The sequence below is a fragment of the Rhinichthys klamathensis genome, unplaced genomic scaffold (genome assembly GCF_029890125.1).
Source record: "Rhinichthys klamathensis goyatoka isolate OS25496 unplaced genomic scaffold, OSU_Roscu_1.1 h1tg000637l_1, whole genome shotgun sequence".
NCBI classification, from domain to species: domain Eukaryota; kingdom Metazoa; phylum Chordata; class Actinopteri; order Cypriniformes; family Leuciscidae; genus Rhinichthys; species Rhinichthys klamathensis.
The window spans coordinates 270,654-294,793 of NW_026607083.1; the positions used below are offsets into that span (position 1 = coordinate 270,654).

Here is a 24,140-nt window from a genome sequence, read left to right on the forward strand (position 1 = left end):
GCTAGATGTCTCGTCCGCGCTGCTGGCCAATGGAGGTCGACGTCCGCACCTGGCGGCCATCTTGTCACAGGCAGCTCGCTCACTCGTAACATTGTGTTTTAATGGTGCATGTACTTTTTAAATAACCATAACTTGCTCAATTTTCTACCGATTTTCAAACGGTTTGGTTTGATATAAACGTCAGAGATGTAGTTATGACACTGCACACTTATGAATAATAAGTGTATAAAAAAATAATCATCCAGAATTATAGCCACGTTAATAACGTTTGTAAGAAACCAAACCGTTTGTAAATCCGTCAAGATTTCAACGAGATAAGAGTATTTGTGTTCGTGCTGATCACTCATCTTACATCAGGCACCACAGAGCCCGCCAGAAAGCTTGCCTGTGACAAGATGGCCGCCGGTGATGACCATAGAGACTCCGCCGTAAGACATCTAGCCTTTATTATGGATATCTATGGTTATACACAGCTCCAAGAGATCAAATGAAGGAAGCATTCGAGTTCGCCACTGAAGTAATAACATCGCTGCGAGATCTAGTGAGTAATATTCACATTTCTCCTTTATTACAGCGCTGACGTGCAAACCAGGAGAAACATTGTTCCATGAATGAACTAGTTATAGGCTTTAAGTCCACAGATCAGCAACATTCACCATGGGTTTAATGTAGTAACACTCACTGTAACCATGGAAGTTTGGCAAAAAATAGTAAAATGCTTTCAAGAACGTCACACATCTTTGTCCAGCACTTCAAAACTCAAATATTATCATATTTAAATGTTATTTTTTAATGTGATGACCAAAACATTATTTGTTCATCCTTCAAAGATTACCCCCATTTATAAAACTTAAAGTTTCAAGATGTAGGAAAACTCGCACTTATTTAAAAATATTTTTTCTTTTAATAAATAGGAAATTTCCCTGGCATTTCTTTCTTTTTGCTGTATCGAAAACGTACCGAACCGTGACACCACTGTATCGTATCGAACCGAACCATGAATTTTGTGAACCGTTACACCCCTAATATATAAATGAACTAAACTTTTTTTACAACAAAAATGAACCATCACTGAACTAACTTAAGCTTGACTGTGATGCTATTGTCTTGCTGTGTTGCATTATTTTCCTGTTATCTCTGTAAAGCTGCTTTGAAACACTCTTTATTGTAAAAAGCGCTGTATAAATAAAGGTGACTTGACTAATGGTGGAGACGAGCAGCAGAGCAATGCATTTCAAAGTAAGTATTTCTGTGTTGGCAGTGAGAGCGAGGCTGGAGAACGGTGCCCGGGGGGGCAGTGAAGCGCCACTCGCCTGATCTGATGTAACCGGAGATTAACCACGGCTTTAATCCTCGCCACGGGCCGCGCTCCGCCCGCGACAGGCCCGCATGCTCTCGCTCTGATGAGCAAAAACTCATTAGGCCGTGCTGTAAACTTCACAACACTGCTTACCGTCCCCGCAAGCCACACTTAACCCGCTCTGAGACGACAAGTGCACGCATGCAACGGGGTCTGGGAGACATTAGGGATGTGAACCCGACAGGGACTCTGACACAGGCTTCGTCTGCACTAGAAGATATGTGAGATGTTTTTTTATTTGAGCATTCAGCTAGTTATCAATGAGCTCATTTGTTTCTGCCTTAAATTATTACATTGTTTGGTTACACTTTATTTTAAGGTGTCATTAGCCAAGTTTCCATCCACTTGTCAATCGAATCATCTGAAGTTCGGTAAAAAAAAACTCATGCGAATAAAGCTGGTGAAAGTGTGTTTCCATCCAACGGCTTTAAAGCGAAACAAAACCTGTGTGTAATGACGTCACATGCTGTTTTGCGATCAAATTGGTATATCGAATTGATTTGAGACATTTTAAGGTGTTTCCATTCATTTTTGGACTGAATTGCACAACATTCAAGCGAACATTTGCGAACAAAGTTTTACTAGGCAAAATGGATCGCGCCATAATAACGTTTCCAACTCGTAAATGTAAGTACACATTGATGGCCTAAGACACGAAACGAGCGGTTTGTGTAAGAAAACGAACAGTATTTATATCGTTTTTACCTCTTATAACGCGCAGACCGAAGCGCCGGCGCCGTCAGATCACTTGGACGTGGCTGTGTTTACAAGAGGTAAAAACGATATAAATACTGTTCGTTTTCTCACACAAACCGCTCGTTTCGTGTCTTAGGCCATCAATGTGTACTTACATTTACGAGTCATTAAATCATGTTTAATGTGGACTTCTCTGTGCATGCTCTTTGAGGTGGTGACCATAGACCTGCATTATATGACTGACAGACAAGAACGGTTTGACCTAAAAATATCAAAATTGAAACTACTGCGGAAACAAAGACACCTACATCTTGGATGCCCTTGAGGTAAGCTAAAACATACCAAAAATTTATTTCAAAGTGAACTATCCCTTTAATGCGGATAAAAACGTGTGGATGGAAACAGAGCTATTGTTACAGTGTAATTATATATTTAAGTACTGACTAATATTATTAAACTACATGTACTATAGGGTTTGGGTAGGATTAGGGTTTGGTTAAGGGTTAGTTGCATGTATTTATGCATAATTTACTGTTATTACTTTGGTAAGTACATGTAACAAAGACACTGTAAAATAAAGTGTTACCCATTGTTTAAATGCATTCCTTTTCACATTAATTATTGAATTGTTTACCACATTTTTATCTAACTGTGATTTGTATATGTACATTTCTGAAATGCATAACTTAGACAGTTTCTTCTGATAACAGATCACTCTAAATTGTAATGTGGACTCGTGCACTTTCTGTAAAGCTGCTTTGAAACGATGTGGATTGTGAAAAGCGCTATACAAATAAATGTGAATTTAATTGAATTATGGAATGGTTTTAGAGAAGAAGGGCTGGTTGTACACACACAAAAAAGGATACATGACGAAAACATGGATCAATCCGTCAAGGAAACGTGACGTAAAAATGTTAAGCATTAATTTAGTGCACACTACTGTTCTGAAGTTTGGGGTCAGTAAGATACTTCAATATTTTTTTTTTAAATAAGTCTGCTCATCAATTTGTTTTTTTTATCGTAAATACAGCAAAAACTATGGAGACCCCAAAGGGTCATGGTGAAGGAAAAAAATTATTTGTCAATGCTTTTGCTTTCTCTCACAAAACGTTTGCGTTCCCCCGAGAAACTTTGCAAGCATTGACTTTCTTTTTATTATTTTATTATTATTTTTCCTCCCATCGCATATTTTTTCCACCACCATGTCTCTGTAAAAAAAAACAGTAAAATTGTGAAATATTATTTCAATTTAAAACAGCTGTTTTCTATGTGCATATATTGTAAAGTGTAATTTATTCCTGTGATCAAAGCTGAATTTTCAGCATCATTACTCCAGTCTTCAGTGTCACATGATCCTTCAGAAATCACTCTGATATGATGATCTGATGCTCAAGAAACATTTATGATTATTATCAGTGTTGAAAATAGTTGCTTGTTTTCAGGATTCTTTGATGAATAGAAAGTTCAAAAGAACAGCATTTATTTGAAATAAATTTGTTGTAACATTATAAATGTCTTCACTGTCAGTTTTGATCAATTTACTGCATCCTTGCAGTGTATATAACGGCAAAAGTACTTCTAAATTGGTTTAGTTTATCGGAAACAAAAACCATATCCAATTAATAGTATGAAGACGTGGCTAAGCATCTTACATAGAGACCCGAGTTTGAACCCCACTTTGCTAATAGGAAAGGTCACGGGATTAGCCATCCAACAACTGACTAGCCGATTAGTGAAGTTAACTAGTTAATCTGGACTTTCTTTATCTTTCATTAGTGAGCTGAGCTTTAGCTTTGAGACCGTTTGCATGGTAAAACCCTAAATGTTGGTGTTGTCTCCTTTAAAGCATAAAATACATACAAAAAAAATTGTTCCATTTCACGCTACCTCTTTTTGAACACGTGACTTACATCATATAAACAAAGCATAAAAACGTAACTGGGTCAGGTGAACCCAAAACCGGCCTAATTACACAGGACTCGCTTAAGACCAATTAATCGACTGGTTGGTTTTGAAAATATGTAGTTCTCTAAATCCCTACTTGCTAAGTAGCCACAAGAGACGAATCAGGCTTGCCAAAAAAACAGTCCAAAAATAGGATTAACAATTTTGGATATCAAGCAAATACGCCTAATTGTGGTTGATTCTTCAAATGTGGAAAAATGTAATATGAAGACTGCGATTCACACGCTTGGCGACGGGACCGGGCAGGAGGTTGATGATGCAGGTTAAGATTTAGACTGTCATTTCTCCTGTTTAAGTGCTAGACCAGCCTGATTAATACATCACAGCATTTAAAGAGTCAATGGTACAAGATAGGCACTTCATAATATCAGTAGTCCATCATTTTCTCGTCCTTTCAGTCACTTCTTGGCATGTCTACACACACACACTCCCCTGGAAAATCTTACACCTGCAACCTGACCAGCTGAAAATCACCCAAAACCTCTTTAAACCAGCAATCAGACAGGAGAAAACCAGCTTACACTGGTTTAAGATTGCTTTCAGCAGGGTCTGCAGTTATATAACATCAAATTCAGGAAAATGAAGAAGAGAGAAAATAAAAATCACACCCCAAGCACATTAGGATGCCGGGCACGTCGCTTGACTGACGACATCCCTGAAAGCCTTCATTTCTCTTGGTCCGCATGCTGTTAACTGTGGCACACACACACTCACACACACACACACACCTCCTCCCCTCCTCTGTCACAAACCTGAAATCAACTTAAAAATATATCACTCCTGCCACGGAGGTGAAGTCGTAACGCTCCGTTCATGTAAAAACACAAACTTACAAACAGCCTAAATGGATAATCCATTCTCAGTGCACCTCTGCCTGAGACCGAGTTAATCTACAAGATCATTTCCACAATGAATACTCAATTTTTCTGCCAGGAAATATGGGCTGCGGATTACCTCCGACAGCACAGAGCTGCAATCTTTAAGTCATACCGTTTTATTTATGCATTTATCAGATAAATCCCCCCACCCAGTTGGAGTCACTGAGCTCACACACACACACACACACACAGGCATTTTCCATAGGTCCCATACTGCCACCTTCTGGTGAAAAAATTGCATTTCTCTTATTCTGCGAGACTCTCACAAACTAGAAACCTGAAAAATGTTGCTTTCTCAGATAGTACACAGGTAGGAGGGTGTTATGGCTGCATCCAATTATTATATAAATATTGTGCAACAAGTTAAAAACATTCACTATAAAGTTGCTAGTTTAAAAAGTTTGGGGTCAGTAAGATTAATACTTTAATTTAGCAGGGATGCATTGGGATCTAGTGATGCACAATTAAAAGGTGAAACTAAACACTTTTATATGGTTACAAAATATTAATTTTCAAATAAATGCTGTTTTTAGCTTTCTATCCATCAACTATCCAGGAAAAACTGTATCGAGGACTAAGCAGCACTACTGTTTTCAACATTGATAATAATCATAAATGTTTATGAACACCAAATCCTCATATTAGAGTGATTTCTGAAGGATCATGTGACACTGAAGACTGGAGTAATGATGCTGAAAATTCAGCTTTGATCACAGGAATAAAGTACAATTTACTATAGTTTCACATAGAAAACACTTATTTATTTTAAATTGTAATCATATTTCACTATTTTTTTGTTTTTGCTGTATTTTTGATCAAATAAATACAGACTTGCTGCTGAGCATAAGAGACTTCTTAAAAAAATATTAAAATCTTTCTGACCTTTCTAGTGTATATTTATAAAATACTTGTATAATAATAATGATGACGATATATAAAGCATTTATACACACTACATCAGACGCCATTTTTACACACACACACAAGCAAAAAAACAAAAAACTTTTTTGCTAGTTTTTGTTCTAACCGTCTAATATGTTCTGACCGGTTGTAATTTTTCTGTGTCTCACAGCATTTTCACTTTTTAGCGTGGACTGACAAATTACTTGATGCTAGTAACGTATTGTGTCACGGCTGGTTAGCACACGGTGTAAAGCTCAGTTGAATTTGTTCTAGATCATCAGACGTGACTTTATAGTGCCTCAAAAGCCTGTCTGCGGAGGTGCTTTCATGCTAAACCGCTGTCTGGACCCCAAGACTGAGCTTTTGTGATGTCTCGCTTCTCAAACAATCCCGATTCTATGGGTTAACCCATTAGCAGATGCTCCGTGACCTCAATCAGGCGTATCCAATAAAGGGGACACAAAACATCAGGTTCAAAACTGAGAAATACGGTCCTACGTAATTGAGACATTTGATTCTATGGAATTTGTAAATGTGAATGAAAGATGCACATGTTGGTAGCACACGGTTAAAACTAAATCTTAATACTACTATAGATACAGTCTTGCAGTAAAACAGGAGAGAAAACATGTAAAATGGCAGCACAGCAAGGCCAACGGAGAAGACAAAACGCATAGCATGCCAATGTATCCTGATGCATTCATGTGGGACGGGGTTGGGCTAACAGCTATCGCACTGAATGCTTCATCGTCAACCTGGAACATGATGAAAACCCATCTCGTTATAGCAAAAAACGAAAGTTCAACACATCAATAAACATTTAAATATATAGGTGTTAATGTAATTAACCCTGACCAACATGCAAAGACTCATTATACTAGCGAGCTACTAAAAAAAACTGTCTATTGTTATATTGGTGCATAAATGACAGTAATTAAATATCATTCTTGCTTGTGCTTAGTCGTGCAAAAGACGCCTTAACTAGATTTTTACAGGATTTTACTTTTACATTGTGCATCTAATTGGCTACAATGGCTGTTTGGCGTTTAACATTAAAGAGGACCTATTATGCTATATATATATATAGGATCTATTATGGATCTATATAAGTCTTAATGTTTTCAGACTCTACTAGAACAGGTTTTCCTGCTTGAATGTTGATTATTTTCCTCATATTCTCCATTGTTGCAGCTCCTCTCTTCCCAGTCTGTCAGTAACGCTCTGTTTACTTCCTGTCTCTATGAAGCCCCTCCTTCTGAAAGCACACTGTGCTCTGATTGGTCGGCTGGAGCAGTTTGTTGTGATTGGTCTAACACTTCGAGTGTGTTTGGGAAATGTCCCGCCCCTTTCCATAACCGCCAGTTTAACACACGACTAACTAACTCAACCAGGCCCCGCCCCTTTATTCTGCATATTAATTATTATAATGAGGAATATTGTGACGTGTTCGTTCCCGGAAGAAACTCAAGACTACAATGGAGGTGTTTCAGGAGTTTAGAAACACTGACACTGATATAGAGAAGAACTAAAAGCTTTTTCATCCTCAAACAGCAACATCACACACTAAAGATAGATGAACATGGAAAAAAGCATCATTATGTCCTTGTCAAAAGGTTAAAAAAAATGGGACTGGAGAGCCAAACACAGTGAGTACAGAAATGCAGAATAGAAGTTCACACCACACATGATTGAGAGGCTGATCGGTGCACGATTAGAACAGATTCAGGGCAAAAAACACAGTTTAAAAGGAGTTTATTACAGTAAGTGTGTCTTCAACAGCCACTGAAACAAACACAACCAGCGGTACACAAACTTGTAAACTACCAACATTTTGGTTGTCCGTTCACGTTTACAACTTTCTACAGAATCATGTCGGTGAAATCAAATCATGGCTGTCAAAGCATGTACACAGAAACAAAACCCTGAGGTGATTTCATGCACATTAACATAACATTAGTGTAATGCTACTATACAAATGCAAGAACGCTTTGCAACTCGTGTATATAAAGTTCTGTGCAAGATGAATGTATCTAGAAATAATAAATGAACACCACTATTCCTATTTCATTTGTTTAATTTACCCGACACTACATGACTATTTTAGTGCCATAAGACTTCTTTTTTTTTTAAGTATCATGTTTTTTTCATGTTTTTGGACATGGATCATGGTATTTCCACAGTATGTGAGGTATCTTGGATTAACGGGATATATAATACCATTCAAACGTTTGGAATTGATAAGATTTGTTAGTCTTTTATGCTCATTTATTTGATAAGAAATACAGTAAAAAATATGAACATCGTTCTAATATGCTGCTCAAGATACATGATTATTGAAAAAAAGTTACAAAGTTATACATGATACATTTTATTTTTCAGGATTCTTTGATGAATAGAAAGTTCAAAAGAACATAATTTATTTTAAATAGAAATCTTTTGTAACATTACAAATGGCACTTTTGATCAAATTGAATGCATCATAAGCTGTATTTTATTATTTTTTTAAACAGTATTGTAAATATCAAAATATTATTAGAGTATGTTTATATATTAATATATCACCGTCCTTTTTGGTAAGGATAGGCATTTAATACTAGCATTTAAATATAATGATGCACTGGGAATTTTTGTGTGGCAATATCATCACCAAGCAGAATAGCAAAAATAATAATAATGGTTTTCAAACAGGTTTCCCAAACAAACCGAGAATCCAGTCTCAAAGCTCACAATAATACTTCCAGTTTCTACATGCATATTAAGCTGTGATAAGAAATTTAACATAAACAATGTTACATTAAAACATTCTTCAGCTTTAGGTTCAATCTGGGGGGTTATTTAGATGTTGCATTGTTATGTCATGCATGATGTTATGATGCATTGTGATTATGATGATGCATGTTGTGCATCGGCAAATCTAAAACCAAACATACTTTAGAAAAATGTGCAAAAATAAAAAAGCATGCATTATCACAGATTTAATAAATATGCAGAGCTGGATCAAAAAGTTATTTTTACGATCTGTTTCTGACTCAGAAAATGGAAGGTCAGAGACGAAGCTTATCTCTGCAGAGAATGTTTGTATTGCACTCTTCAGGTGTTCCACCCTCCTGTTTCAGCAAACCTGCACTCCTCCATCAGATAAGACTTAATCCAACCACCTGAAAGACCGCGGCTCTGTTTGAGGCAGTCAAACACCAGGTAAAAATAGAGTGAAGTGATGGAAGTCACCTCAGGTCACCGGCAGGTTTCATAATGGACGAAATTGAAAACGCCCATGGAAAAAAACACTCACAAGGAGGAGGTAGAAAAAAGGCGGCAGACTCTAACTCACTTTTTTAAACTCGAGTAATAAATAAAGCAATTGCCTTGCTGGAAAAACAAGCAAAAGACTCTCGGCTGCTCATTAAAGAGTGAATTTACACCTTTCCGGAGCGCGTGCAGTTCAAGGCTCCTTGCTTTGCATATGAAGGGTGTTTAAATATCCATTAGACACCATAATTTGTCAGGCACAGCCCTACGGGCTAAAGACGGAGAGAGAAACAGGTTGTGATGGGAAGGGTGGGAGAGGGTCACTCAAACACACATTGAGGTGCATGTACACAGTCTGTAGCAGAAGCGGAGAGTAAATGAAGCGCGAGGACACCTCAGGCAGTGTCACAGTCGCAGAGTTAATGTATACTTGGAGATGCCATGCACTACGCTTGAGGCTTAATACTTCTCATTTAGAATTAGCACGAACTCAACTCTTCCTGATAAATGCATCGTAAGACATTAAAGTCAGTTGCTGATTTAAAGGGGTTCATGTTTTTCCTTCTAACGCATATGTTTTGCACCTATGAAAAAGCAAACATGATGTAATCGTAATAAAGACTGTGTGTATTGTAATTGTATGCAGATAAGGTTGTGTAATGATCGGGCTAAATAAAGACAACACTGCTGTGTAATGTTGTGGGCTCTCAATAAGCTCTAAAATATCTCTTTAAAAAAAAAATACTGACTTACCGCGAGTCTACAGCATCAATAACGATGATTGATGATAATGATGATATTATTCGTCTGTGCTATTCCTAGGAACTCATCTCAACAATGTAGTGTAGCAGTAGATAAATACAGTTAAAATTAAAAAACAAAACTCCTAACTTTATATCATTAAAATTAAATAGGAAGCCGCTTACAGACGCTCACATGTAAACACAACACTGAAGTCTTCACTTCCAGGTCAAGAATCTGTCAATCAAAAACTCAGTAGCCAATGAGAACACACCGCTGTTAGCCCCGCCCCATAAGAGTTATGTGCCAGAATGGAGAATGAAAACTCAGAAGCGTAAATGAAAACTCTGGAAGTGCATTTGTAAGTACAGATCAGCGAAAAAACAGTAATACATGCAGTGTATTAAAAACAAAGTAAAAATTTTTGCCTGCGATTAATTTTTCCCCGGTTTCAAAGACACTTTTTTCAGTGTCCATTTATATTTTCATTCGTTTCTTGAAAAGTTACGTTCATTATTAATGGCACAAAAATAATCCCATACGAACAAGGACTCAATGAGGTGCTCGCGCTGATACACATGCATGTGATCGCGAATTCAGTTCTGTTGCTATTAGTTACTGTTGCTATTAGTTACTGTTGCTATTAGTTACTGTTGCTATGTCCGACAAGCCACGCCGCTCTCATGCCACTCCATGTTCTCGCGCAGTGACAAATACATCGCGGAGCAAAGAGGACACCGACAACACTCCGACAGACAGGACAGACCAGGTTACTTTTGATATGAAACTAAGTCTCAACTTTAAAATTTGGTCATTTTTTAAAGAAATTTAAACAGTAAATACCGTTTTGTGGCTCATTAATGTGTCGTGACAGATCGCTGTAGAGTCTCAGTTAAAGCTGCTCGTGAACCGATCATCTCTTCCTTCTAGTTCATTTATAGCATCAAATTAACATGAATGAACATCAGAAGGAATGTTGTTTTAACTGCGGAAAGACGTCAGTACACCGTTTTTCAACCAACGTTAATCTACTAACTCTCCTGACTGCTTTGTCGGACATAAATGTCGGATTCGGCAGATGGCGGATTTTGATTGGTCAGATTGCCTGTCAATCAAACTCCCTGCGAAGAGTAAATTTTGTCAAAATGCACATCGTGTGGACTGTGGAGTATTCAATATAAACAGATTCTGTTATGTCCTACGCGAACAAAAACAATCGGATGTGCAACTATTTCCATGCTTTCACTCTTAAAGGGACAGCAGCCTCATAAACTGTTGCCATCCCTTTTAATAGGCTTTATGCCGAGCGTCACGTGACCAAACCGGAAACCGGGTCTCATTGCATCCGCTTGTCAGAGAAAGTGTTAACGGCCGTAAGAACTAACTACGATATCTATGGATTTTTAAGGTAATCAGTTAACCTACTAAGTTCACTTTGTTATTGGTGTTTTATGCTATTTAAATATCTAAACGTTAGTGTGAAGAAGAACAATTAAAAAACTTTTAAATATCAATCTGCACATGCGATGGACATTGGTTATGCTCATTTTTGCTTGCTCCTTTTAAGTTATCTTGAGTAAAACTGCACAAAATGTCATGAAGCACATACAAAAGACCTGAAGCGGAAGCAATGTGCTCTGTTTTCCGGCTTGGTCACGTGACGCTCGGCATAAAGCCTATTAATGTTAATAAAAAAACACTCACTGCTTTTGACTGAAACACTTTTTTATCCTTATTATAATCAATTTATATTTAATTCATACAGTGAAGACTATATACAATGTTTTATTTTTTTATTTGATTATTCAATTTCGGTAGTATTTCTTATTTCTTAGTATTTCTGTTTAATAAACCTATGCTACCATACCTGAAAAACTTCAATTTGATATAATTTGTATATTTTTCTATTATATTTGTCCTATTGTTTGTAATTTGCTGCTTTGTTCCTATTTTTAATATTAAAAAAAATTAAAAGAATTGCCTGCCTTGCTTTAATACAGAAGACTGTGTGTATGATTGTAGTCAGCTTAAAGGGCATTTGCTTTACAATATTGGGTTGACTAAAATGGGAAGAAAAACTAAATAAATTTCAAGGTTCACATTTAATTCAGTAGGATTTTCTTTTCTTCTAGACCTATTAAACTGCCTACCGCAGTCAAATAAGAAAAGTAACACAAAACTGTCAACTACAATCAAAATGCCCATATCGGACCGAAATTTGATTTTGAATCAAATCGTGATCTCAAGAATCGTTACCAAATCGGTACCAAAAGATTCCCAGCACTAATATATAAATATACACTGTATTATTAATATATTATTATTTATAATATCATATGCTCAAAATTAAACAAAGTTTTAACAGAAATAAATAATAATAAAATACAAACAGAATTAAACAGTACTTAGGCCTAATACATTTTTATGCATGTACTGTTTTATTAATATATTATTCTTATTATTTATAATATTAAATATTACATAATGTCTTTTATATACAATTGACTGAAAATAATAAATATATCACATTGTTATCTAGTATTGCACATTTTTATTCTAGTGACTAACATACTTTCAAATTTTAAACTTCATTGACAAACCAAAAGGGCAAGATTCATCATGAGAGATGAATTATAAGTGGCACGGTTTTGTCTATAATTTTTTGCTTTGTGTCGGATTTTTTTATATTTATATTACGACATGGATATCTCACAGCATGAACAGAATCTTTTTCTGCCATTGCGGTATTTATGGTCCTTTCACCCAGCCCTATTTTGGTGTCCCACAAAGCAACACCTTAGTCAATTTTGGCCTCCATTTCAGAGCCTCTACAGCCCATTACACTTTTAATAATCCAAACCTGCTTCATTCTCCCTCGCATGACGCACGACACATCTCACTGGCGAACACCTGTGATCTCGCAGGCCGTAAAACCCAATAAACAACTCTCGCTCTGTGCCGAAACCAGGCCTCTCTGGAGAAACCCTATAAAAGCTGAGCCCCAAACCTTTACTCTGATACAGGTTTCTGTTGAATTACACAGCAATTTACTCTGCCGTTTACTAGTGCGACGATCGACGGTGACGTTTTTCTGCCTTAGTGATCACCAGACACAGTGGTGTGATAAAACACAAAAGCTTACACTTGTAGAGGAGTTTAATGTGTGACGAAACGCAAGGACGAGAGATAAAAGTGAAATTTCCCTGGTGTCACTGAAATAAATGCCGCTTAATTTCGATCTTGTGTGCAAAACTGCATTAAACAACAATAAATAGAACAATATATCATACTTTTATAGTTGGTTAAACACCAATTTGAATAACAGCACCATCTTCCATTTGTATATGACAGACCCTTAAGCAATAATTGAAAATCTGCAGTCAGATACAAATGGCCCACATTCGAACACTGTGGCTAATTGGACAATAATGCAATGGCAGATTAGCAGATAAAAATACGGGGCTACAAACACAACTGTTCGGGGTTCAGATCTTGTTATGATGGTTTATACATCTAGTTTTTCATCTACCTAGTGTCTGTGTGTTTAGGCAATACTGAAAGAAAAAGAACGAGAAGTGCAAAAGGTGTTTCTAACCAAATGGCTGCTTATAAAATCAGAAAGTTGTTGACAGTCTTATCAGACACAATTTAAGGCAGAACGATCTACATTGAACTGGAATAACAGGATCACTATCTCTTATTTGTGTGTCTGCACTCTATCAGTACCTAATGTACCACATCTCAACACTGTCACTAAATCATTGGCTTTCTCCCCAAAAGCTGCTTATAATGATTATTTCAAAATTTCTTCAGGAAGCCCAAAATATATTCATTGCATTTCTGAGAAAGTCAACTGAGTCGCATCAGTTCTGATGGGTATTTCTATGATACAATAGGAGCTTTCGCACAGGAGAAACATTTTCATAGTCACTATAACTATTGGCGGAAGTGCCCGCTTTTAGCCGTGTTCGCACCGCAGGAACTACGACTGATTTTAGTTATAGGAACACCTTTTGGAGGAACTAAATTAGCTCAACCTAGCACAATTTAGGCTACATTTGCGACCGCATTTGTGAAACACCAGCACCCGCCATTTTTAAAAAGCAATGTACACACACAGTTTACATCAGGGCTGCTCGTTATGGCAAAAATCATAATAATTTTATTTTTGATTATTTTTGGTCAATATTATATCAATCACGATAATTTAACATGATTATTGGTGGGCGATATGATATATCATACGATATATGAGTCTCCTTTGACGATATATAAAAATTAAGCTCTCAGGGGACCGCCCTGGTGGTTAGTTCGTATAACTGAGTACTAGAGATCGACCGATATTGATTTTTTATTACAGAAACCAATTATTTGCGTTTATGTGCCCGCTAACCGATATACAGAACCGATATTTATTCAATGTTTTATTTCTGTAGCGCCATTTACAGGTGAATCCGATTATGGGAAAATGCTTAAATATCGGGGGAAATATCGGTAATTGACCGATAATCGGTCCGATTATCGGTCGATCTCTACTGAGTTCCTATAACAACCCAGTGCGAAAGAACCGATATAAAGCTAAATTTGATCTATGAATAAAATTATATTTTAAACGACAATACTGATGGCAGATTGTTTACTTTAATAATTGTAACTCATTTAGAAATAAATCCTGTCTGAATAGTGCTAAGCAGCACAGCTTTATTCCCTTACCTTCATCAAAGTCCGCATCGTCCTCTGTGTGTTGAGGGAAAGGGAAGCAGTTTGTGATCTCGAGCCGGTCCTCCACCACCAGCCCCAGCAACACCCCCTGCACCACCTCACTGCCCTGGCCTTCCTCCTGGTAATGCTTGATGATCTTCATCACCACCTGGAACACAACATACACATGCTTGAACATCAAGTCAAGTCATCCTCATGTCATTTATATAGCGCTTTTAACAATGTAGATTATTCCAAAGCAGTTTTACAGTGATAATAGGAAATTAAAGTATAGATTGTTTTGGCTTTATGACAGCTCTAGAATAAAGTTTTAGTTTTGATTGATTCACTTCCGTCGCAACGATCATTAGTTATTAACTTAGGGGCCGCTAACACGACACCGTTTTACAGAAAACTCTTAAGTTCTCTCTACGCAAACTTTAAAAACGCGAACCTGTGAGAAGCTGATGGCGTGCACATGCGTATTAAGAGTTCATTCTATAGGTTGAATATATGTGTGAGGGCATGTAGTCCTTCCCTAAAAAAACAACCCTCAACAAACTACTTGTCTGGCCTTAAAATTTATTAAATTCATCCACTAACACTCACACTTCTTGAGGCTAGTCAAGTCAAGTCACCTTCATTTATACAGCGCTTTTTACAATACAGATTGTATCAAAGCAGCTTTACAGAGATAACAGGAAAATAATGCAACAAAGTTTGTTTCCAAAAGAAAATAGTCCTGCTTAAGTAAGTTCAGTGATGGTTCATTTTTGTTGTAAAAAATCTATTAATTTAGTTCATTTATATATATATATAGCCGCTCTGGAGAAAACCGTGATGTTTTCTCCAGAAACTAGTTAGTTAACCCTGGTTAACGGAATCACATTTCAAACTTGTCATACTTCTCGGTATTTATTCATATGCTGACGTTAAACATTGTGTTTGTGTTTGTTTTATTTATATTTGAACATTCCTAAACCCAGGGTTAAACTTCATATTTGCATATTTGCAGTGTCAGTGATTGGACAAACATAGAATGCGACCAGGGGCCAGTTGCATAAACTTAGGCATTATGTTAAAACTGCGCTTTAAGAACTAGTATGATCAACTAGCAGTTAGTTAGGGGTAATCAGTCTTACTGTTCGGTATCAAATTAGACTTGTTGGATGACTAACTTTTCTTAGCAGTTTATGCAACTAAGTATTGCTGATTACATAAACACTCTGGCATTGCATTGCACAACCTCATTTTATGTAATCAGCCATACTTAGTTGCATAAACTGCTAAGAAAAGTTAGTCATCCAAGTCTAATTTGATACCGATTATGGGAAAATGCTTAAATATCGGTAAATATATCGGTAAAACCGATTATCGGTTGATCTCTACTGAGTTCCTATAACTACCCGATGCGAAAGAACCGATATGAAGCTAAATTTGATCCATGAATAAAATTATATTTTAAGCGACAATACTGATGGCAGATGTCTTACTTTAATAATTGTAACTCAAATGTCATTTAGAAATAAATCCTGTCTGAATAGTGCTAAGCAACACAGCTTTATTCCCTTACCTTCATCAAAACGCTCTGGCATTGCACAACCTCATTTTATGTAACCGCAGACTGTACTATATTAAGTTTATACTGTAAGAATGAAACCGTCTCTTCTTCACTCCAGTGTTTTCTGTCACCATTTGACATGTTTCCCCTCAAAGACTGAAATAACCGTTTATATACAATTACATGCATTTCCGTGACTGTTCAAAGCATTGATTATTATTGTCTGTCTGTTGCTATTGCTAAGCATCCTCTAACAATGCATCGTTTTACACTGCACAAGTTTGGCACCGCAATGCAGGGATGTAAATATCAGTGACAAAGCGGTACATAAAATAGGATGTTTGCCCTTCGCAAAACACACTGAAAGATTTTAAATTACTGCAAGGAAACAGCCAGATATACACATGTACATTAATCAAATTCATTATAGTTTTAGGTTATTTGTTTATTTATTATTTAACATGACAAATAGCAGTAATAAATAAAGAGTTAGTATCCAGACATTTGACTGGAAGTGTGCTGAGTCTGAATAATAGTCCATTGGAAAGCATGGTCTGGAGTATAAATGATAAAGGATGAAGGGATTCCTGGAAATGTGATGATCATGGTATGCAGGTGGATTTGGGACAAAATAAAGCTTAATCTTTAATCCGTAAACTTTAATACACATCATAACCATTTGGAATTGGAAATGTGCCCTATAGATAACAGATGAGGACAGATGGAGAATGGGAAAATGCGAGTGGGGCCGCAGTAATAACAGTGGATGAAATAGCACAGGTGAAGAGTAAAGCATCCCACATGGCTGCGATAAGCTCAATGGCGAATGACGAAGCTCCGCGTTTTTATAGAAAAATCTAATTCATCTTCAGCCGAGCACAGCAGGGGCTCGAATCTGTCGACAAAGCAGTATCGATCCCCGAGTCCGGGACGCCTGGCATCTAACGCAATAATAGATTTTCAGTTGTGACCACCAGCACCAGCGCAACCTTATTTAAATCCTAACAACAACAATAAAAAACGTCTTATGTTAAACCCTCAAAGGTTTCAAATAAAAAAAGCTGAGAGATACACTGATAAACTTGTGCATCGTGTTCATTGGACCAGCGCTGAAAGGTCAGTGGGGCCCAAAGGAAAGACCTGGTTAACAAGATCCTAGTTCAGAAACCTTTGACATAGGTCTGTGCTTAAATCTCCTAATGCTTAGCCAGGATTACGGAGCCAATATGGGGTGGAAAAAAATCAATACAACACACCATCCATTCATCTTCAAAGCCTGACCCTCGTGGAGAGCCTGTGCTTGGAAGCAATTTCTGAGAGTTAAAAAGACTTACAACCAGAATCTACAGTTCTCATAGTGGAAGATCCCAAATACATGTCTGTCATTCACGAGGTAGGTCCGAAATGACTTGGATAATCACATTTCCAGAACTGTTATTTCCCCCAAACATAGAATAGAATGGAGTAAAATAATTTATAAATAGAATAAAAGAGGATACAATTTTATTTAAATAAAATAAATAAATAAACTAGAATAAAAAAATAAATTAAAAAATAAATTCAATTATTATTAATAAATTAAACTAAATTAAAGGCAGTACTGACCACACATTTTACAAGATATTTGTCATATATACGCTCAGGATTCACACATGCTTTAGTGGACTCAGCCTAAGGGAACATAGGTTTTGAAAGCTGGATTACAGGGGGGAAAAAATGATATATACACTCACCTAAAGGATTATTAGGAACACGAGTTCAATTTCTCATTAATGCAATTATCTAGTCAACCAATCACATGGCAGTTGCTTCAAAGCATTTAGGGGTGTGGTCCTGGTCAAGTCAATCTCCTGAACTCCAAACTGAATGTCAGAATGGGAAAGAAAGGTGATTTAAGCAATTTTGAGCGTGGCATGGTTGTTGGTGCCAGACGGGCCGGTCTGAGTATTTCACAATCAGCTCAGTTACTGGGATTTTCACGCACAACCATTTCTAGGGTTTACAAAGAATGGTGTGAAAAGGGAAAAACATCCAGTATGCGGCAGTCCTGTGGGCGAAAATGCCTTGTTGATGCTAGAGGTCAGAGGAGAATGGGCCGACTGATTCAAGCTGATAGAAGAGCAACTTTGACTGAAATAACCACTCGTTACAACCGAGGTATGCAGCAAAGCATTTGTGAAGCCACAACACGCACAACCTTGAGGCGGATGGGCTACAACAGCAGAAGACCCCACCGGGTACCACTCATCTCCACTACAAATAGGAAAAAGAGGCTACAATTTGCAAGAGCTCACCAAAATTGGACAGTTGAAGACTGGAAAAATGTTGCCTGGTCTGATGAGTCTCGATTTCTGTTGAGACATTCAGTCAGAATTTGGCGTAAACAGAATGAGAACATGGATCCATCATGCCTTGTTACCACTGTGCAGGCTGGTGGTGGTGGTGTAATGGTGTGGGGGATGTTTTCTTGGCACACTTTAGGCCCCTTAGTGCCAATTGGGCATCGTTTAAATGCCACGGCCAACCTGAGCATTGTTTCTGACCATGTACATCCCTTTATGGCCACCATGTACCCATCCTCTGATGGCTACTTCCAGCAGGATAATGCACCATGTCACAAAGCTCGAATCATTTCAAATTGGTTTCTTGAACATGACAATGAGTTCACTGTACTAAAATGGCCCCCACAGTCACCAGATCTCAACCCAATAGAGCATCTTTGGGATGTGGTGGAACGGGAGCTTCGTGCCCTGGATGTGCATCCCACAAATCTCCATCAACTGCAAGATGCTATCCTATCAATATGGGCCAACATTTCTAAAGAATGCTTTCAGCACTTTGTTGAATCAATGCCATGTAGAATTAAGGCAGTTCTGAAGGGGAAAGGGGGTCAAACACAGTATTAGTATGGTGTTCCTAATAATCCTTTAGGTGAGTGTATATTAGTGCTGTCAAACAATTAAAATATTTAATCGCGATTAATCGCATTAATGTCATAGTTAACTCGCGATTAATTGCTCATTTTAATCTATTCTAAATGTCTCTTGATTTCTTTTTGTCCCATTATTTTTTCTCATTTTAATGCTCTTATCAACATGGAAAAGTGGATCGGCTTGCTTTGTGCAAATGTTTTTTATTGAAAACAACACTGGCATATACTGTGTTCAATTTCACACTAACATTCTCACTTGGAGCAAATAATCTCTCAATGTAACACTGTCCATCAATAAAAGGGTGAAAGAAATACTGACGAGGTCCTGATATTGACGAGGGGGCGGAGCTTCGCATCAGCTGTGTGTGTGTGTGTGTGTGTGTGTGTGTGTGTGTGTGTGTGTGTGTGTGTGTGTGTGTGTGTGTGTGTGTGTGTGTGTGTGTGTGTGTGTGTGTGTGCTTGGCCATCATCAAGTGGTATTTCAGACTGGACGTGCTGCGATGATGATGGCTCAGTTCACAACGGCAAAACACACAGATCACTTTGGTCTCGTCAATGGGACCATTTGGCAACTTTTTAAAAGTAAACTTTCCATTCAGAATCTTATTGGCATCCATTTCGGCGTCTCGCGCTCGTCATCCACTCAAAACGTAACGTTAGCCTACTATTTGGGCGGCTCGCAAGCCTAAACAAGTGTGTGCGTCGTGCCTGTTGTTTTGTTTCCGGTCTAGCTAGATCCGCGTGCGCTTTGGTCGACGAAGCAACAAAACGTCCTCGCGCGGCGCAAGCCATTGACATGAATGGGGTTCATAGCGCAGCGCCCCATCCGGTTGCAAAAGCATGTGGAAAAAAAAACACAGTTTCCTAGGCCAAAAAGACCGTTAATCGCGCGATAAAAAAATTAACGCCGTTAAAATGGGTTTGCGTTAACGCCGTTAATAACGCGTTTAACTGACAGCCCAAATATATATATATATATACACCATTTTTAATTATCCAATTATACTTTTCTACTCTAGGGGTCCAAAAGAAAAACTGACAGAGCCTGCAAGAGTTGAGAAATCAATCCAAACAACTTTATTACTGAAATTGACTATCTTCACAGGTCCAATTTTACTCATTGAACGAACATAATTATTAGACCTCGGGACCCTGACAGCAAACATTCATGCCCATAATGCCCTAACCCAGAGGTAGAGCTCTGGCTGACTGTACGCTGGCAGGGGTCTTGAGTTGTCAGCTGATGGCTGTATTGGCGGGTTGCCATCTGATTATCAATAAAGCAGACAGCTTGCGAATAACAAGCACTTAGGCCATTAGCCAAGACTCCAGCGGGTCAAAGAGCCAGTCGCTTTAGTCATATTAAACCAGGCCTACAGTGCTAGTCAAGACCCATTGTACTCAGTCAATAATGCCTGGGTTGTGAGTTTAAACTGAACAGTGATTGAAACTGAATACATTGTGAATTCACTTTGCATACCGCACTAAAATGGAAGGACAATGAAAATGAAAGCATAAAGAATTCATTACAATAGTCTACTTATCAATGTTTTTCAGGAGAGCAGGTTTTCACAAGGTTTTATTTTGCACTCCCGTCAACTAAAATGTTATTTGCACCACTATAATAATATGCATATATATATATTATTATAACACTATATTAGTAACACTGACTAAAATCAATGAATATGACGTGGAAAAAACTAAATTTAAACTGTGACTACAGAAAAAAAAGCTAAATGACAAATTGATATGTAAAATAGGATGTTTGCCCTTCGCAAAAAAGCACTGAAAGATTTTTAAAAAACAAAAAGAAATGGCCAGAGAGGAGACCAGCCGTATGTCCGGATGTGTCAAGTTTCGACAAAGCCTTTGCTCGTTGTCTTAAAGGCCAATTTATACTTCTGCGTCGAGTGTACGCCGTAGTGTACGGCGTAGGCTACGCACGTAGGCAACGCCGTCATGAGCATTTATACTTCTGCGTTTAGGTCTGCGTTGCTCTGCAGTACAGCGCCGAAACGCTAGTTGGCAGCGGAGGGTTTTAATGTTCCACTGTGTTTAGATTCCTCGCGGCTGTTTTGAGTTTAGGTTACTACAAGCAATGCCGACTGAAAGAGAGCAGATCATGTTGGAGTTGGAGCTTATAGAGGTGGAAAAGGTAAATTTTTAGTTTTTTTAACAGTTTCGCTGTACTTAGAATTAAAAAATGGCGGGCGGTGCAGAAGAACACGCCGGAAATGCATAGAAGGAAACGCGATGCTACCAAGCCGACCAATCACAGATCTTGCGGTCCGCGTCGTCGCGACGTGTAGTTACATTTTTGAGGAGGTGCGCGTCAGGTTACGGCGAAGGGTACGGCGTATGGTACGCGTCTGTGCGTATGCTACGCCGTACCTACTGCGCGCACCCGACGCAGAAGTATAAATTGGCCTTAAGCCTTGTTTATACTCGACGCGTCCGCAAGAGCGCGAAGTGCGCGCGGCAAAAATGACGTCATTGCGGTGTGGGCGGTCGTGCGCGTTGGGTGCGCAAGACCCCATTTCGCCTGGCGGTGTGCACGGCACTTTTTGTAACATCGCGCGCGGCGCCGCATCCGAAGATGAACGACTTCGAGCCGAATCTGGCCGAACTGGTGCGTCTGTATCAGCATGTTTATGATCCTTCTATACACAGAGACATTTGCATTGATGGGCGACCATAAAAGCCTCTCATTTTTTGAATAGGAACACATTTACATTAAGCACCCAGTTTGCACTCTAAAGTAACTGCTTATATTTACAAAATAAGCCTACAATAGCAGAAGTAAGCCCTGCTGATGAAATTAAGGTTTAAACACTCTTCAATAAGGCTTCAGTTGTTTACTAGTTTACATGCAGTGAAAGTACAATAAACCTACTGCATTTATTACTCTTTTTATATGAATCAGAAATTAATAAACTACTAATAAATGGCAAACTACTTCTTCACTGCTGATTCCTGGTGGTTTAGAGGAGAATTACTCCGAGTCGCCCCCTGTCGTTTCACAGAATAGCACAACGGCGAGCGCGTCAAGTATAAACGCCTCGTCCATATGGAGAGGTCCGCGCGCAGTCAGCGGAGACTCGCGCTCGTGCGGACGCGTCGAGTATAAACAAGGCTTTAGTGGGACAAGGTGACTGTGAGAGTTACAGAGCAAGTGGCATTCACAGGTCGAAGAGAGAGTGATTTCTAACCCAAGCCGAAGTCACCGGGGATCCAGAGTGAGAATGAGGCAGGCATTGAGCGCTAGTCCCTGTAGTCCATATGTCAAGCAACCGAAACTCAGACACTGCAAAGTCACGAGGAAGAGCAGAAAGTCTTCGGCAAGGTGTGCACTAATCAGAAAAGGTGGACGGACGACCTCAGACGAGTTTCCAGCAGATGGACATCTACTTTGTGTCAGAACTACACTCTTAAAGGCCCTTTGAAATCAAAGTTGTTTAGCTTTTAGTATGAATATGTTAGCCTTAAGGATATGAATAAGCTGGTGTGTTCCAAAAACAATGACAAAATTCGCATTTAGGAGATATAAGCATTCAAAACTTACAGTCTCTCACTTACAGCTTCTCATCACATCTTCTGTCCAATCAAATGCTCTCTAGAATCTAAAGCTCCGCCCCCTATGCTATAAACACCACCTGGCCGAAGCGACCGTTGACACGTCACGGAGATGTGTGTTCGGTTGCTCAAACGCTCGAGTTTTATTCTGTTTTCCAATGTTGGTTAAGAATTTATTCACACCTCTACTATTGAATCCAGCGTATCATCAGCGCTCGGATTCGCTTCCATGGAGCCGTCAAGTACGACTGCAGTCTGTGAGGTAAACTAAACGCTATTGGCTATTTGAAAAAGGGGGAGGAGCCATTCAATATGTCCCGCCTTAGCTTCCTGTTTCAGTGGAAGTTACATCAACGCATCAAACAAAGCTGCGCCTTCAAAGGCTCTTCAAAGCCTTTAAGACATTAAAAAATAGTGGTGATCAAAGTTGTGTTCGCGTCGGCTGTGTCTGGGACAAAAAAACTGTGCTTGCCGTGAACACACCACAAAGACTCGTTCGCTAAACTGAACAGCCAATCAGAGCGATCTCTCTCACGACAGCGATTTAACATAGACAAGATCCTGGATTAATCCTAGATTAATCTATATTTAATTTATAATTTATGCAGTGAAGACTGTGAAGTGTTTGATAACTTCAGTACATTTCTGTGTATGTCCTACATGTTAGACCTACCTGTAATTCTTGAAGCACTGTTTATAAGGTTACATGGGTCAAAAATGATGAAAACAATAACTTTTTGTGCATTTTGACAGGGCAAGTAAAAATCGTTCGCTAAACTGATCAGCCAATCAGAGCGATCTCTCTCACGACAGTGATTCAACATGCTGAATCAGACAAACCCCCGCTGGATTATAGAGTCGACGTGAGGAACACACCACAAAAACTAGCCCGACATAATCTCTACACTTAAAAATAATGGTTCTTTGATTCCATAAAGAATCGCTAACATCCATATTGGAAAAGGGTTCATCACACTAGGAAAAAATGGTTCCTCAATGGTTTACTGAAAGGTTCTTTGGGGAACCAAAAATGGTTCTTCTGTGTATTATAATTATATAATTTTTAAGAGTGCAAAGAAAGCTGCTTTAAAAGATGATTTGAAGACATTAAATTGCTATAAATTGAGTTTTTAGTTATGAAATGGTGATGAATGTGGATATGGATCAATATGGATTGATTCCATTACATCCATGGAAACTTTCCATTGAAAAAGGGTTCTTTAGATTTTCTCAAATGTTCTTCACACTAGGACAAAATGGTTCAGCACCAGTACCTCGTTTCCACCAAAAAAAAGAACTGGTTCGGAACTGGTGCTGGTTCAAAGTTGGTTTAACTTGTGAACCTTCTCAGAACCGGTTTGTTTTTCCACTGACTAGAGAGCCCAGCGAACGACGTCGTTACGTCACTGTGTACGTCGCCATACGCAAGCATGATGTAAGCATGACGTGGTAAAAGAACCTAAATGAACCTAAAACCTAAACCTAAAAGAGCCAAAAATGGTTCTTCTGTGGCATCACTTTATTTTTAAGAGTATAGGACCAAAGAAATCTGCTTTAAAAGATGCTTTAAAGACA

General features: G+C 38.4%; 1 protein-coding gene across 1 annotated transcript in view; it reads right to left on the reverse strand.

The window, feature by feature from the left end:
* Positions 1-24,140, reverse strand: part of eif3hb (eukaryotic translation initiation factor 3, subunit H, b) — a 97,422-nt gene that overhangs the window by 66,042 nt on the left and 7,240 nt on the right. Inside the window, exon 2 of the mRNA XM_056241356.1 lies at positions 14,509-14,665. Coding sequence (XP_056097331.1) covers positions 14,509-14,665 — 157 coding nt within the window. The remainder of the gene's footprint in view (positions 1-14,508; positions 14,666-24,140) is intronic.